This window comes from Halictus rubicundus, chromosome 1, assembly GCF_050948215.1.
Source record: "Halictus rubicundus isolate RS-2024b chromosome 1, iyHalRubi1_principal, whole genome shotgun sequence".
Taxonomy (NCBI): domain Eukaryota; kingdom Metazoa; phylum Arthropoda; class Insecta; order Hymenoptera; family Halictidae; genus Halictus; species Halictus rubicundus.
Window position 1 is genome coordinate 3258302 of NC_135149.1, and position 16615 is coordinate 3274916.

A 16615-nucleotide genomic window follows, 5' to 3' on the forward strand; every position below is an offset into this window, starting at 1 on the left:
TATAGGTGGTATGGAGACAGTAAATATTTATATATTTATATTTATATATATATATAGTATATAATATATGAAAAAGTCCAAGTAAAAAGAAACAGGCCTATGGAAGCTTAATCGGACAACGGTTCGTTATCTTTAGTAAGCTCATGACCAAAAAAAGTAAGCTCGCAAGCGCTTGGTAAGTTGTAAAAGGGGTGCAAACTCGCCGGCGCTCGGTCGGTTAAAAGAGAAAACCAAAGGGGGAGCAGCTGGTTGGCAGCTCCGTTCCTGTTTTACCTTCGGTGAGATTATCGACTGTCGCTGGCCGTCGCTCGAGAGTGACGTGTTCGCTCCCTCGGCCCGCTACTAAAATACGTTTCTATGGTTTGACTTTTTGGAGAGAAACAGTAGCCCGCAACCGCCACCGGTTGGCTACGGTTACGGTTACGGTTACGATTACGATTACGATTACGGTTAAGGCCTGATCGCACACGAGGATCTCGGACGTATGCGCGCGGGTATGCCTGGAGACAGGGGACATGACCGACGGGGAACGGAGACGAGATCACGTTCCCGAGGCTCCGAGACTTCTAAGGGTGGTTCCGAACAGGTTCCGAAGGGGTTGCGACACGGGTAAACTGGCGCCACCTCGCGCCCCATCCGCGAAACAACCCTACGCGCGCTCCCCGTTCGATTTTCGAGCTTCCCTCTCGTCGACAGATAGCGGCGCGACGCGTTTTCGACGTTACTTCCATTCCGTAGGGGTGGTCGACACCCCTTCGTGCGATTCTACGCAAAACACTGAATCGAAAATGTGGGACAACGCTTCCTTCCTCTCTGGACCCTGTGTTTCTTAGAACATTCGGTACTAAAAACCTCAAGATCTACTAAACTTCAAGATCAATTTTCACTACATTCTGTTAAAAGTAAACCAAATTTTAGTAAGATCTACAAACTTTGTCTTTTCTATAGTTGTTATTATTATATTAGTATATGTATTAGTATTAGTATATGTTGTTTCGTGATTTTGTTTAACTTTTATGGACACTGAAGTGGCACTTGACGTGTGAATCTATTTGCAACATAAACAAGAAAGGAAGAGAATGCCGTTGTCACTAATTTCTGTCTTACCGCGTCCAAATAGGTGGAACAATTTCAAAAAGTGAAAAGTAACTTCACATTTCCGTGATTTGCACGTGTTTGTTGTCTATATTGTTACGAATTATTGATTATAACGACGGGCTTCGGGTAACGATGACCGGGGAACCAGCGCGTACAGATACGCTAACGATGCAAATGGGTTAATCGATTGCGTTCACGGTACGTCTACCCGTTCAAACAGGATTTATCGAACCAGGTTTTCTAGAAAATGAGATGAAGGACATATTGATTTTACATTTTCGGCGCAGTTTTTCGCTCGCTTTTGCAAAAACCAACGAAGTGAAACAGACTGTACGCTTCGAAAAGAAGGCCTAGAGACGCGAGGTCCTGTAATACGGCGAGGCGTTCACCACGATCCATCGATTATCAGATACGAGAACCGATTCGATCGGAGAGCATTCATCATTATCGATAACCGCGGCGCACGAAATCATCGGCGAGGGACAGGCGGCGGTCGCTATCTGTCAACATTCGCGACACGAAATATCGCATGCGACAGCATTATCCTCCGCGTCGTGGATCGTAATTACGAGCCTAGGGAACACGCGTGCGTAGAATAGGTGTCGAGGAGAAGGGGGACACGCCGGAAGGCGAGCGTGTAGATCTCGAAGGATCGAGACACGGCTGATCCTGGATCCTCGGGAACGAGGCGATCCCGTCTCTCGTCCTCGTTCGATCGCGAAACGAAAGAGAGTGACCACACGGAGGCAAAATGCAACAACTACATGTAATTACACGTACCGGCCATTAAAAAAGAAACAGAGAAAAAATAACAGAGATGGAAAACGAAACGAACAAACTCGCCGTTCCACAGAAAAAGCTCGAGCTAAAGTACGTCAATAGGCAACCCACGAAATACCGAGAACACGAGAAAAGAGAAGGTAAAAAGACGAGCGAACCAACAACACGGTCAATGATCGGCGTGCCGGCTACTTACAGACGCTGCAGGTCAGGCTGCGACACGGCGTCCTCGCCGTTTCCGGTTTCACCGTCTTCCTCGAAATCGCGTCCAGGCTCGCCGCGTGCGAAACGCTCCGAGAAGGACCTCCCTCCGCGCCCCCGCCAGAGGGAAATTGGCCGCCCTCCCAGATCCCCGATTTTTGAGAGACCTGAAACCCAAAGGCAACAAATCCGTTTGAACAGATATATCTCGTACGCTTTAACACCAGCACAGCCTTATCGACGTACGCGAGGACATTTAGAACAAATCGAAGTGATTCTACGCGAAAAACTGAGTCGAAAATCTTGAACAATATTTTTTCCTACCGGGCTTCATTTTCGAGAAAATCGCGTTTGAAATCACCCGTGTAGTAGGAGCACGCGAGAAGTGGAAAAGGTAGGCTGGTGAGTCAGACATAGTGCACTATTCTTATTCAATGGCTTGTGAGCGGTAGACCATAGAAGTGGAAACAGTTTGCCATGGTCAGACGCGTTTACCCATGTTCAATAGCTACATTTTCAAACTCATTTTTCTCGAAAACGAAGCTTCGCGTGAAAAAAATTTATTCTACATTTTCGACTGAGTTTTCCACGCAGATTCGCCTCCTTCTTCGGGTATTTTTTGTGTAAACAATTTTTCTGGAGATTTTAAGAATTAATTAACGAGAATGTCTACCAGAAGGAATATTTGAGTCAATGGGAGAATCTTTTCCCTTCTCAACGCAATTGATGATGCAGAACCTATAAATCATTTATCAATTTAGTTGTCGTTTTTAACAATAGCTTTTGGGGAACGCGGACATTTTCTACCGATCGACTTCATGTTCCGCGAGTGTCCCGATGCTTCAGGCTGAAAGGGGAGGTACGTGCACACACAGCGAGCTACCCTTGACTCGGACTTCCGTTTCACGTGACAGCCGGCTGGAATATCGTTAGCATCGCGTACACTCCTACGACTCAGGATCGATACCGGACGTGTTTTGAAGCGAGTGCACGCGATCAGGCTGAATTTACCGAGGGCTCGAGGGGTGGGACGTCCCGCGTTCGGGGTTGAGGGCATGGTTTAAGGCTAAGGCTTGTTGACTGGAGCCCCGGCATTGTTCGACGCGGCGCGCAGGGACTCGAGACGACGCTGCCGACAATGATTTATCGTTAGCCCATTTCGCGAAATTTCAAGAAAAAAACAAAAACACCCAGGTATTTTATCAGCTGCCCTTCCGTTTCAAGACCCTTTTCTCCTGCATTTAACGCTTTGACTATTAACCGTGCAAGGGTAGGTTTAATAACAGCGCCCGCTGCTCGGCGCAACCTCGCCCTTGCACGCCTGCGTTTCGATTTTTCCATTTCGCTTCTGCTCGTAATATTCAATTTTATTGTCGGCACTTTCTGCGCCCTGTGCGAAAGCTTCGATCCCTTACCCGCTTATTAACCCATGTGCATCGTAAGGAAGAACGAAGAATAACGCCCTCATCGCCGATTTCTTCATTACATTGGATAAGTACAATTTCGAAGAAGAATTGGATGAAGCAGAAGACATATTGAAATTTCTTTTTTTTTTGCTGTAATGATCTTAATAAATTGAAAATAATATGTCGAAGTCCTTAGGCTATACGTATGCATACACGCCAACGATGCAAATGGATTGAAGACAAAACTAGAGACTGAAACGCATAAAGCAGACATTTTGAGTAGATTCGACTGTCCGATAAAAGCGCGAGAGGGTCAAGACGAATTACCAACGCGTTTCGGGACTCCGAAGGAACGATGCGAAGTTCGGTTCGAGCCGATAGATCGAAGCGTCGATCGGAGGAAGCTTTTCGAAGTCGTCTGGACCGGGGAGTAGCCGGAGCTGGATAGAAATGCGCTGGAAATGGACAATTTCGGATACGTTCCGGTGATTCTATTAGTCCGGTTCGATGCCGCGGCCAGCATCCATTACGCTCGATCGTCGAGGTTGCTAGGGCAATTGAAACGGACGGAAGGAGCGGCCGTTACAGCTGGATTAATCCCCGATATCCGGAACGTGTCTGTACCGACTTTAATCGTGTGAATTAACTGCCGTTCGATCCGTCTTAGCGACGCGACACGCTCCTTCTGTCGGATCGAACACACCGCAACGCTCGGATAAGTCGCGCTTAGGCTTCCTCGGTGTACTTTTATTTCTGGTATAATACTCACGTCGCTGACACCCTCGGGACTGGCGATCGGCGCGGTGGTGCTGGGCTGTGCAACGGTTGCGGTCGCTGCACCGATGTTGCTCCCAGCTGGAGGGTGCGGGAGAGGCGGCGGGGGCGTGCCAGTCCTTCCAGGACCCCAAGATTCCATCATCGTGGGTGAACCACATGTTAGTGGGCTGGAAAATATAGAAAGTCGATTTCCATTAGACACGGACGAGGACGGACGAGGACGGAAGGAGGACGGTCGCGAACGATCGACCAACGGCAAACGAAACTGGAACCGCCTCTTCCGATATATCGAGAACTACATTCGCTATCCACAATTACGGCCCTCGAGGCCCGATAAGAGAACCATTCTTTGTTTCCCTCGCCTCGGTTCTTTCGACGTTCACTCATTAACCGCTCGTCCATTTTTATTCTTCTCAAAACATAATTTTAGCTACCGGAAATGAACAAGTTTTTGTACTGAAAAGTAGATAAAATATGATTATTGCACAGGATGATCCAGGAGTCACGCAATCAATATGTCAAAAAGCTTATTTGTTGAATAGATTACTACAGTATTGGCCTGTGCGACTTCCAGATACTTTTATGCTATTTCACTTGTTCCAGTAAATAGATATAATTTTTCTAAAAATCCGGAATGAGGACAGAATGAATTTCTCGAAGAAACTAACATTACAAAATCAGATACCGAGTATACAAATGCAGTCAGACTTTGTTTAGTCGGTCAGAAATACAAATCCGCATGGTCCTCCGGAGACACCGGTACGGCGATCACAATAATTCATTCCGAGGGAGAACTGCCCGAGATACAACTTTCATTAAACCCGGGAGAAGAAATCGTGGTTTACGAGACTTTAGAACCTGAAATCGCTGGAATCCAGGAGCGTGTATGGCCTCGGCGATTCGTCGCACGTACCCTCCGTCGATCGATTCCGGCTCGTAAAAAATCAACATTCATCTTGCACCGGGGCGAAATGAAAAAGTCTGCGAGATCCCTCGTTCGTCGTCTCTTTATTCGATAAACGTTGCAGCAACGACGACAATTTCCGCTTAGAGGAGTGTACGCGTGCTAGTCGGCGAGGTTAGGCGAGGCTAGGCGAGGCGTGTCGTCGATAATCGAAACCGACGGACCGGGCCGTGCCGGGCTGGCCAGCTTAATCCCGAAAATGGCCGGCAAAAGTGTTCGGGAGCGCGATGAATCGTGGAAATCCGAAGATTATGGCAATGGTCGATACGGAACAGAGGTCAGACTTGGCGAGTGAAGTGTGTCAGTGTTAGGTCAGACTTGCCAATCGATAGAGAAGCTGACGAGCGGAGCGTCGCGACGCGATACACGGAAACGTGGCGCGCGCGTGCCACCCAGCCACTAATCGTCACATGTTTTTACCAAACAATGGGAAAAATGCTTGTCAAATCTCTATGCAACAGCCGCCGTCCGCTTCGGTGCATTTCCGGCAACGCTGCACTGCTTTTTCCGCAACCCGACGCAAGTTGAACAAGTCGACGCGATTCTTACGGTTCGCGTAACCTTTTCTACAGTGCGGACCTCGGCTGTTCGTTGCAGAGGAAGGTGGGATTTCCTGTTTAACCGGTTGCACGTGTGCGAGTTGCAGTCGAGCAATTTCGATGCGTGCAACTTGGACAAGTGCAATCTCAACGCGTGGGGAAGTCAACGCGCACAACTTCCACGCGTGCAACTTGGACATGGACAATTTGAACGTGTGCAACATGAACGCGTACAACGACCACAACGTATACCTCAACGCGTGCAACTTGGACGCGTACAAGTTCAACGTAAACAACTTCCAAGCGTGCAACATAGACGCGTGCAACACGGACATATACAAATTCCACGCGTGCAACACAGACGCATACAACTTGAACGCGCGCAACCTTGGCAATGGCGTGCAATGACACGCGTACGAGTTTGACGCGCGCCTCTTGTCGCGCGTAGGGAACCGCGAGCAGGAAATCCCACGTTAACGTGGATTCGGTACTGTTTTGTTAACCTCGAGGGTTTAAAACCACCCCCGCAGCCGGGCCAAACTGAGTTTTATGGATCGGAGCACGAGGAGTTCGCTGGGCCCGGACGTTCTCGGAGTGCACGTGAGAAATGGTCCCCGAGATCTGCTTGTTTATCGCGAAATTTCAAACTTCCTGTTTTTCCGGTGGGACCACCCTCTTTCCACCCCTGAACCACCCCTTTTCCCGGAGATTTCAATACCCTTACGAACTTCCGGGGACTCGAATAGCTCGCGAGCGCGACGCCTCGTAAATTTCCAAAGATCGCTGGACAATTTCCGATATTAGGTGCACGCTCGCGCGCCGATGACGTACGCGCATTCGAGATCGGGTGCGCGGCGTGGAAAATAGAGGGAAAAAATGCCTGTTCGTATGGATAGATCGATAGGCAATTTCTCGCAAGAACGACGAGCGGTTGCCGCAACATTTGCCAGCCAGGCCGCGGACGCTAACGAAAGGCGTCCACGGTAATTGGGCATAAAAAACGCTACCCTCTGTGCAGCCGGCCAGCACTGTCCTGGACAGGCCCACGGTTTTGTAATTACGAGCTCGTCGCCAAGATTGAAAGAGTCGGGGCTTCCGACTGAGAGCAACTGGTTTGTAATCGCTGGATTTTTATGCGCCTGTTCCGCGAAATTTATTCTCTCGACCAATTAATTTTTAACCCTTAGCACTCGAACGGCGACTGTAAGGCGACACTAAAAGTTGCTGTATCATTATTCAAAATATTTTTTACATTACTAAATTTGTTTGTATTTAACAAATTACTAAACATTTCGGTATTGTACGAGTAAATTGCACCATTTTTGTATGTATAACATGAAAAAAAAATATACAGGGTGCGGCGCAAATTAGTCCCCACGGTCTCTCAGCCCCTTCGGATGGTCGGACAGAAAAATGTTTCTTACCAAAGTTAATCAGTATTTAACCGACAAGAAATTGCAATGTTTTAAATTTTAAAAAATCCTGTATACACCCTGTATACAGGGTGATCCACGCAATTGTTTTAAGTCATAACTCCGTTATTATTGCATTTACGAAAAAGTGATAAAGGAGAAAGATAAATGGTTCGGAGAGCACTACATCTGTAGGCCTTTAAATTTGTTTTTAGATGCAGCAGTGCATGTGCAATTAACAATTGCATCATTTCTTTAAATAGAAATGCATATTTTTTTTGCACATATCGATTCTTCCGTTCATTCTACGTAAAAAATGATTAGGGTACCATGGCAAAAAATTATTAGATCTCGAGATATTTTCAAAAAATGTCTTTCTTGAAGAAGATGCTCAAACGCTTCTCCATTACATTCTAAACATTTCTGATAACGTAAGAAACGTTACGACACGTTTTACGTGTTAGTAAAATACATTTTCTTGTATTTAGTGAAATACAGCTACACTTTTTCAAAATCTTAGTTTTCGTACTCGAGTTACGATACGTGAATTGCTACTGAATGATGAAATGCTTACTCGTACAAATCGGTTTCTGTTATGATAACAATGTCGAAAGGGCGTTTACGTTTACAACATAGTCATGAAGTGTTTGAGTATCTCCTTTAATAAAGACATTTTTTGAAAATATCTCGAGATCTAATAATTTTTTTGCCATGGTACCCTAATCATTTTTTGCGTAGAATGAACGGAAGAATCGATATGTGCAAAAAAAATATGCATTTCTATTTAAAGAAATGATGCAATTGTTAATTGCACATGCACTGCTGCATCTAAAAAAAATTTAAAGGCCTACAGATGTAGTGCTCTTCGAACCATTTATCTTTCTCCTTTATCATTTTTTCGTAAATGCAATAATAACGGAGTTATGACTTAAAACAATTGCGTGGATCACCCTGTAGAGGGGAAATATTCTAGGTCGGAAGAAATGTTTGGTTTTGGAGTTAAAATAGCTTCAAGTGCACAAAGGGGTGAAATGCACGAGATCCACGGTCCATCATCAAAATTCAAACGTTGCAAAATTCTTCCTCACATTCTACGTAGCGAGTCAGTAAATTAGGACATATACATATACACCCGCACGATGTAAGCGTTACTTGGAACGATCTAGTCACAAATAAAAAAAACAAGCTACAAAGCTAAGAGGTTAATAATTTTAGTAAACTGAGAATGATGTAGTCACAATGCCCCGAAGGTCTTTTACGATTCGGCTTGTTTTGTGTATTACTCGCCCATTTTCATCTTGAATGCAGAAAAATCCCGCAGACTGCTTAGAGCGTTAAGCTGCTCAAGCGGTAGAATGAATTTGCCGCAGCTCGTTTCGGAGCAATCTTCCCAAAAATACGGCCAGGCTAGTGGAGCGGGTGCTAATCCTGCGGGTCGACGAGAGGTATGTTCAATTTGCCGGAAATTCCAGCGGCTCGGATGAAATTTCATATCGTTCTGAGCGGCACGGAGCGGCGGCTCGGCTTGCGAAGGGACACACGGGGGAGAAGTTGTATTGGGAGTGTTAGGGTGGCGACAAGTTCACGGCGGTTTCGTTTGGACGGTTTCCAACGGTTCCCGGAGCGCGTAATGAGAATTTCCCTAGCCGTTACGCGACTCGACCGAACACAACTCTCTCTCTCTCTCTCACACACACACACACACTCTCTCTCTCTCTCTCTCTCCTTGGTCGCGATACGTCCATCGACGCGCATACATCAACCAAGGAACAAATCAACCCCATTCTCATGAGCTTTCGCGGCTCGACGAGGTCGCGCCATGCGCCAGTCTGTCTCCGAACGACCATTTGTATGCATTGAAGCGTCGGGAACGGCATGCTCGTAATTTTGTTGGATCAAGTAGCCGGGCGGACGTTCCGCGACAACCGGATTCCATCTACCAACGCCAGAAGAACCAACCGGAGAAAAAAAAAACACCGAGATTGATCGGAATACTCCCACGCTCGTCCTTATACCCCTTCGCTCGCTTCTGGCCTCTTTGTCTTCCTCGCTGTCCGTCTAGCCATCGAATTAGTATTCTTTCCGGGAACAAAGCTACCCGATTGCCTCTCGTTTCTCACCAAAAGAACAATCTCGCTGATTGGATCCGTGGATTAAACGATCCGTCGATCACATTAATAAACTTCCGCGAATTCGCCCTACACCGTAGCTGCTCCACTGGACACCGTAGAACCCTGCTTCCTTAACAATTTTATGAGAATTTACTTTGCAACTGGTGGACTGTGGGTATTTAGGCCAACTGTTGAGACTCAACGCAATGCGAGACCCACGAAAGTGTCTCTCGAATTTGACACCGAGTCCCAAACACTTCGACCACCCTTACTAGAGGCAATAAATTAGCCTAAGAGTCGAAGACTCTTGAGCCCCGAGCGACGGGACTCGTCCGATGTTTTCTGCGACTTTCCGGCGCCATAACACTAACAAGTTAAGACAGCGTCTGGACCACTTCTAACAAACACCCCCCAATTTTCTCCCACTATTCTTTACCACCTCCACCACCGATTTCACATCCTTTAAAAACCATCTCTGCGTGCGATTCGTTAGTCTTCAGTCAGTCTACAGTTAGTCTTCAGTCAGTCTTTAGCTAGTCCCCATTTAAGCCACATCTTTTTGTACAGTCGATATAATTAATGTAAGAGTTATTGTTGCCAACAAGTTGTACAATTCCTATACCACTCACAACACCTTACCCTTTAAAAAGAACTACCTAGCACGGTTTTAAGTAACCAAGCAGGAGTGACAGATGTGAGAAAAGTCGAATTCACTGATCCTTTCCATCTACGCACGTACACCAACTATTGTTTTCCTACAGAATTTTGTACCAACGTGGAAAAGATTGTCTCATCGAGTAAAAAATGTTCTATGGCTAAAATAAACCAAGAATGCCACAGAAATGTTTTCTCTTCAAGAAATCGCAGGGAAAGGAGTTGAGCATCGTTTTGGTCGTGCGAAACAGTTAATTGTAGCGTTCAGGTGATCGAACAGGGGGTTGATTTTTCGATTCGCATACTCGGCGAACGGATTAAAGCGCGAGCTCGCGATCGCTTTGTAACCCGCGGTGAAATTATCGACGTTTACCGCGGCCGGACAGCCCTGACATCGATTCCTGAGCGCGGCGTGTTGACAGAATGATTTCGTAATACAAATAGATCCACATAATGGACTGCCGCTTTTTTCTTCGCCCCCCTCTGACCCCTTATCGCCGTTTCCCGCTCTCCTTTCGCCGGGCTAGCAACTTTACCTTGGGGCGTTGCACGCTATTGCCGGGCCGGGTTCAAGGAATTTACATGCCTAAAAACTGGTAAATTGCTGTCGTAGATTTGCATGTGACCGCGCCGCACATCGCGCTGGTTTAATATGATTCATTATTGCGTGCGCCCGGAGAGTTCAACCTTTTTGGCAAGTGTGCCGCGACGCGATGCTCGCGAGAATTTCGCGCGGGAAAACAAAATGGCAAAAGTTTCAGTTCGAAATCTCGCGATACCTTTAGGAGGACAGATCGTTCCCGCTTTTTCTATGTTTTCCTTGGACGCGGGTTTGATCGCGTGGATCGCGCCACTGGTTACCGTTAAATATTCATAATCTTAATCAGCGAGCGTTTCGTTAGAAGAATAGCTAATGAATCGCCGTTTTCACACGCCATTGCGAAAGCTCTTGTAAAAATACCGCTTTCCACCGTACTCGAACAGTCCCGTGTGTCCACCGTCCGAAAACTGAGCAAAGTGAATTCGGTCGATCGCTATTCAGCCATTCGAGCGTTATAATCGCGGAAACGTAATTTCTGCGAGACGAGTAACAATGCCGGTTAACTCGACGCCGCTCGGTACCGGACATTCATTCACCGTGGCGTTATACGAAATCGATGGCTGGCCTGTTACCGCGACAATTCAGATGCGAGGAGATACGATTTCCCGGTGGGAAATTCTTTTACTTGTTGGGACGCGAGCGCGCGCGGCGCGGCGCAGCTGCAGCGACGACTGCTTGATCATCGAGAGAACCCGTCGATAAAATTACTTTGACCCGGTAAAGTCCCAGCCGCAATTTCTTGTTAATTGCAGCCCGAACGAAATGTAACTCGGCCCTCCTTCGGATCGGCTAGTGCGTGCGAGCACGCGAAGGCCTCTCAAAACGACTGCATACTCGACTCAATAGGCAACTGACACGTTCCATTTCGCATTGTCGTTGTTGTTCCCGTAATTTCGGGCGAACCTGCGATTGAAATTTCTGGGATCGCGAGTCCTCGCTCGAGAAACTAGCCCGCGAGCTTTCTCGCTTACACCGTCCTGCAGTCTAGTCGTCCTACGCCTGCTCCTCGAACACTAGTAGCCTAGGAATATTTCGTTACAAACGCTATAATTCTGTATTTACGTGGAACTCGACGAGGGTGGAAGTATGATCTGTTTCCCTATGATGTAGAAGACTGTGAAATTAAATTCAATCGCACTTGTATAAGACTTATTTCACTATTATACGGGCTGGTCCATTTAAGTAAGGCCACCTAAATATCTCTTCAGGTTATTGTGATGCAAAAAATATTTGTTACGTAATGCGCATGGTGTCAATGGGCCAAATAACTGGTAAGAATATCTTATTCGGAAGGTCATTTTTTTCTTGGTGTTATCAAGGTCATCGGTGTTTTTTGATATATAACAACACTTTTTTTCATTGCTTCGTGTAACTGATCGAAAAATACATCCAGATATGTATAATAACATGACCTTGAAGTGACCTTGATCTTCGAAAATTAAAGTTTTACCTAGAACTGATGTCTATCGAGATCGTAGGCTTTGACCAAGACTCTACAATCAAGAGAGTGAATATAAATAAACATGTCTACTGTCGAAATACTGCTGATACCTAACGGTTTGAAATCCTGATCAGTTTCAATTTATCTATCAGCGTATCGACATACTGTTTGAAATGAATTGCTCAATGCAAGAGAAAGTTGATATGGTATTCATTTACGGTAATGCTGATCATTGTTTAACACTTTCACGGCCAAACTGGAAACCTCAAAAATTCCATGAAATCAAAGTAAGTTATTTAATGAAATAAAAATTGAAAAAATTAAATGTATGATATTGTGTGGTCCTCTAACTTTCTTGTATTTTACAGATCCTGATCAAATTTGGTACAATGAATATATTAATGTCAAAATTCATTTTAAAACCTGGACAAATAATTCTGTCACCCACATATGGGTGACATGGCAGTTAACGTGTTAAGGGAAGCAGTTCGAATGTGCAAAGAAAAATTTCCAGACCGTAATTGTCCATCACGTTGCACTTATGCAAAGGTGATCAGTAATTTCCGTGAAACTGGTTGTGTTGTGAAAAAACGTGTAAAAACCAGAACTGTTAGGAACGAAAGAAGCAAAATAACTATTGTAGATAAAATTAACGAAAATCCACATGTGAGTTTAAAACAACTTCAGTGTGAAACTGGCATTTCTAAAACAAGCATAATACGAATACTTCAAGAAGAAAAATTTCATCCCTATCATTTATCGGTACATCAGGACCTTCGTGGAACAGATTTTGTTGGAACACTTTTTAAAAGAGTATTATTTACTGATAAAGCATCTTTCACCAACCATGGACAGCTAAATCTAAACAACATGCATTATTGGTCAATTGACAATCCACAATGGCTAAGATCAGTGGATAAGCAAAGACCGTGGAGTGTAAACGTCTGGTGTGGCATTTTAAATAATCAAATAATTGGTTCTTATTTCATGAACGGTACTTTAAATTGAGAAAAGTATGCAACATTCTTGCAAAATGAGTTACAAATACTTGTACAAGATGTACCACTAGACATCCGTTTAAGAATTTGGTATCAGCATGACGGTTGTTCAGTTCATTCAACACGCCTTGTCCAACAAATTTTGGATGTAAAATTTCCAAATCGATGGATTGGTCGTACTGGAGTTGTAAGATGGCGAACGCGTTTACCAGACCTCACACCAATGGACTTTTTGTTGTGGAGAAAATTGAAACAAACAGTTTATAAGGAACAACCAACTACACCAGAGGACATGAATAACCGAATAGCTGGGGCTTGTGCCGATATTAATTCCGAAACAATTGAAATATCTGTACAGCCCGTCATTACACGTTTCAGGAAATGTGTCGCCGTAGGACACCATTTTGAACATCTCTGATGCTAACTTAAGAGAAAGTGAGTGTTGTTTTAACAGTTTACACATACACACATCTGCTGATCGATATTTTTAGTGTGATAAAAAATATTTTCTTCGCATTCACCAGGTTCAGGAGTCGTAGCCGAAGATACTGGACATCAGTTTTAGGTAAAACTTTAATTTTTGAAGATCAAGGTCATTTCAAGGTAATGTTATTATACATATCTGAATGTATTTTTCCATCAGTTACACGATGCATTAAGAAAAAATGTATTTATGTATCAAAAAACACCGTTGACCTTGATAACTCCGAAAAAGTTACCTTCTGAGGTAATTTAAGAGATATTTAGGTGTCCCTACTTAAAAGGACCACCCTACATGGTTTGTGCGTCAACGTTAATATTTCAGTTAGGTTTATCCGAGGAGGCTAGTGATTTCATAGAAATGTTCAAGAGGCAAGTTTCAAGGGCCGAAAAGTCATCGGATTCTCGCGTTGGTTGGAAGGTTCGCAGAATTATTACCGGGAAATGGATAAATTCGGTTACTTCGAGGGCCGAGGTATCAAAGGATAGTTTAGGAATATGGCTGTACTAGGGCACGAGTAAATTGCCGGGATTCCGGCGAATGATCGCCGCGGTCTGGCTTCGAATTTACAGCGGGTTCCGTGGAAATCCGCGACGTTCCGATAAATACCGCGATCCCTGAGCATCCCTTTGTCACCGTTGTCTCAAGTAGCACGCGGCGAGGAGCGGCGTGCAGAGGGGTTGCGTGCACGCGAGTGCCTCACCCTGAAATAGTCAGCGCGTCACCTTGAAACGCGTTGCCTGCCTTCTCGGGCTGTTTCCGGACTCGCACGCATCCGCTGTCTAGCTATCGATCACCGTCGACGTGTCATTCATTTTTCCTCCGGCCGCGGCCGCGGCCGTCCCGTCGCGTCGGCCAGAGAGCCTTCAACGGTTTGCACGCTAGTTTCGCGTTCGTGATCGCGTTCATGTTCGTCTTCGACGTCTGCACGGAGAATATTGGAATTACTCGGTCGCAGGGCGGCGCGATGGCCGACCGCAAGCGGTTTCGCTCCCAGGATCCGTCGCCGCTATTGCATCCAGTTATATGTATCACTCTCCCAGAAACTCGTACGCGCAACTATGTTAAACATTTCTTCTTGTCTCGGCTCGCGAGAGTGAATAGCCTTAATGAACTGATCGATAAGCGGCTCTCTCTCTCTGTCTCTCTCTGTTTTCCGCGAAAACACCCGCAGCGCTACCGACAAGTAGAACGATCGAGCACTCTTCGGGAACCGGCCCGGAATCGCTAAGCGTTCGATGCCGTACGCACCGAAATGTCCTACTCCCTGGATTGCCTGGACACCCTCGGAACACCCTCCCACTCGTTTTCAATCGCTTTTCTCGAAAATTGGAAAATTACAAAATTTGCTTGACACTTCGAAGAAAATTCCATTTCGCTTCTCTTAATCCTCGAAATTCTTTGAGAATTGTTCGAGGACATTTTCTCTAATTATATTCTTGACGTTGCTTTAACGTTTAAGGGGCCACTGGCAACATGGTACAATCTTCAACGAATTGATCGTAGTATCTGTATGTGAACTGATCTGTATTCAATGTAGTATCTGTTTGTTAGGTAATATTGTACTTCTTCTGGCACGTTATTGTATAATATATGAAACAGTGCAGTTCTACTATCCCGACAGTGATTGCAACAATCCTGGAAAAGGAAAGATCAAGTGCACACTCCTTCTAGAAGCAGGAGGTACTTCCTACAGAAATTACAACAATTCTACGGCTCCCTAAATTGACTTAAGATAACTCGGAAGGCCAGCCACGAGTCAAGAGCACACCGAGCTAAATTTCCATACATGAGGTCATGGAAAACCATTTTATTCCCACTCGCGCACTCCTGCAGACCCTCCACCGCGTTTTGAATTATTATCCGGGAAGCTGCGGAGTAATTACGACAATTGGTTCCCAAAATTCGACCCACTCGACCCAATCTCAGAAGACTGTCCACGCCTCGAGAGCACTCCGAGACGAATCCCCGTTCTCGCGGTCGAAGAAAAACATTTGACTCGCACTCGAAGCACTCCGTAGACCCTCCCACGCGTTTCCAATTACTTCCCTAAGAGCTTTGAAATAACAACGACGATTCCCCAGTTCCAAAATCCTCTTGGGACCAATCTCGGAGGACAATCGATGATTCGAGACCACTCCATGCGGAATTCCACTCGTGCGATCGAAGAAGAATGAAAGTTCACCGACGACACGCCTCTGCGTCGACACCGGCCGTCGAAATTCATTCGCCGGCTGGCAGAAGGACCAGAATTAAGGCTCGGTTTGGTCGAGACTGGTCTGGGAACGTTCTACTCGGCTTGCGTTCGACTCGTGTTCGTCTCGATCGTGATTGCGGCGAGTTAACGAGCCGAGCGTCGTTTGTTTCGGCGAGCGAGCGTCGCGTGCCGGCGCGGCAGCGACTGGCTGAAAACGTGTATTAATCGGCTGGTGCTCGGCTCCATTTCCGGTCCAGCGACATCCGGCTGCCTCGACACGCGGCACTCCACACTCTGTGCACTATGCGCTCTACACTCTCCGCACTGTACAGCAGGTCGTCGATGCATCGTTTCCGGTCGCGCGAGCCGGTTCCGAGCTACCATCATGGTCACGCACGGTCTTCGACGAGAGATAGAGATCTTCCAGCTCGGAGGAGAAACTCATTCAGCCTCCTTCTTCGCTCGTTTTTATTCGCGGCGGTTCATTCACGGGCCTGTTTTTATCCACGCGAGATCTCTCTCTCTCTCTCCTCTCTCTTTCTCTCTGTCTTTTCACGACTGCTGAAAGAGACCGCTCTATGCAAGGCAACCCCTTTTAGACTTCTGAAAGCTGTTCATGGTGGACGAGGCTTGATCCCCTTACGACGACGACGACGACTAGGTTAAATGGATGATATCGTTGCTGTTGCTTGGCGTAACGTGTTCCAACCGGCCGAGATTCTACGGCTCAAAGGAGCCCAGTGCCGCGATCATGGCCGATGGAAACACTCGCCTCGTCCCTGTGTGCGGTTAATACCATTTCTACGAGACACACGCCGGAATTACCTCTGTCGACCTCTCTTTATTTAACCGCGTTTTTCGTGGTAATTATTCTTCCCCGGAGAAAACGCGACGCAGAAAGAAATCACATCCCAGCGATGAAAGCTACAGTAAAACTACTTGAACGTGTTCCGTC

The 16615-nt window shown here is 46.1% G+C and overlaps 1 protein-coding gene across 8 annotated transcripts in view; it reads right to left on the bottom strand.

The window, feature by feature from the left end:
* The window catches only part of LOC143353099 (voltage-gated inwardly rectifying potassium channel KCNH6-like), a 178156-nt gene that overhangs the window by 89407 nt on the left and 72134 nt on the right, over positions 1-16615 (bottom strand). For 7 of the 8 annotated variants that reach the window (XM_076786192.1, XM_076786208.1, XM_076786177.1 and 4 more), the window contains 3 exons: positions 4255-4429; positions 2075-2246; positions 274-342 (listed from right to left, as the gene is read on the bottom strand). In XM_076786192.1, the coding sequence (XP_076642307.1) occupies positions 274-342; positions 2075-2246; positions 4255-4429 (416 nt within the window). The remainder of the gene's footprint in view (positions 1-273; positions 343-2074; positions 2247-4254; positions 4430-16615) is intronic. The other variant, XM_076786168.1, reaches the window with a different exon arrangement.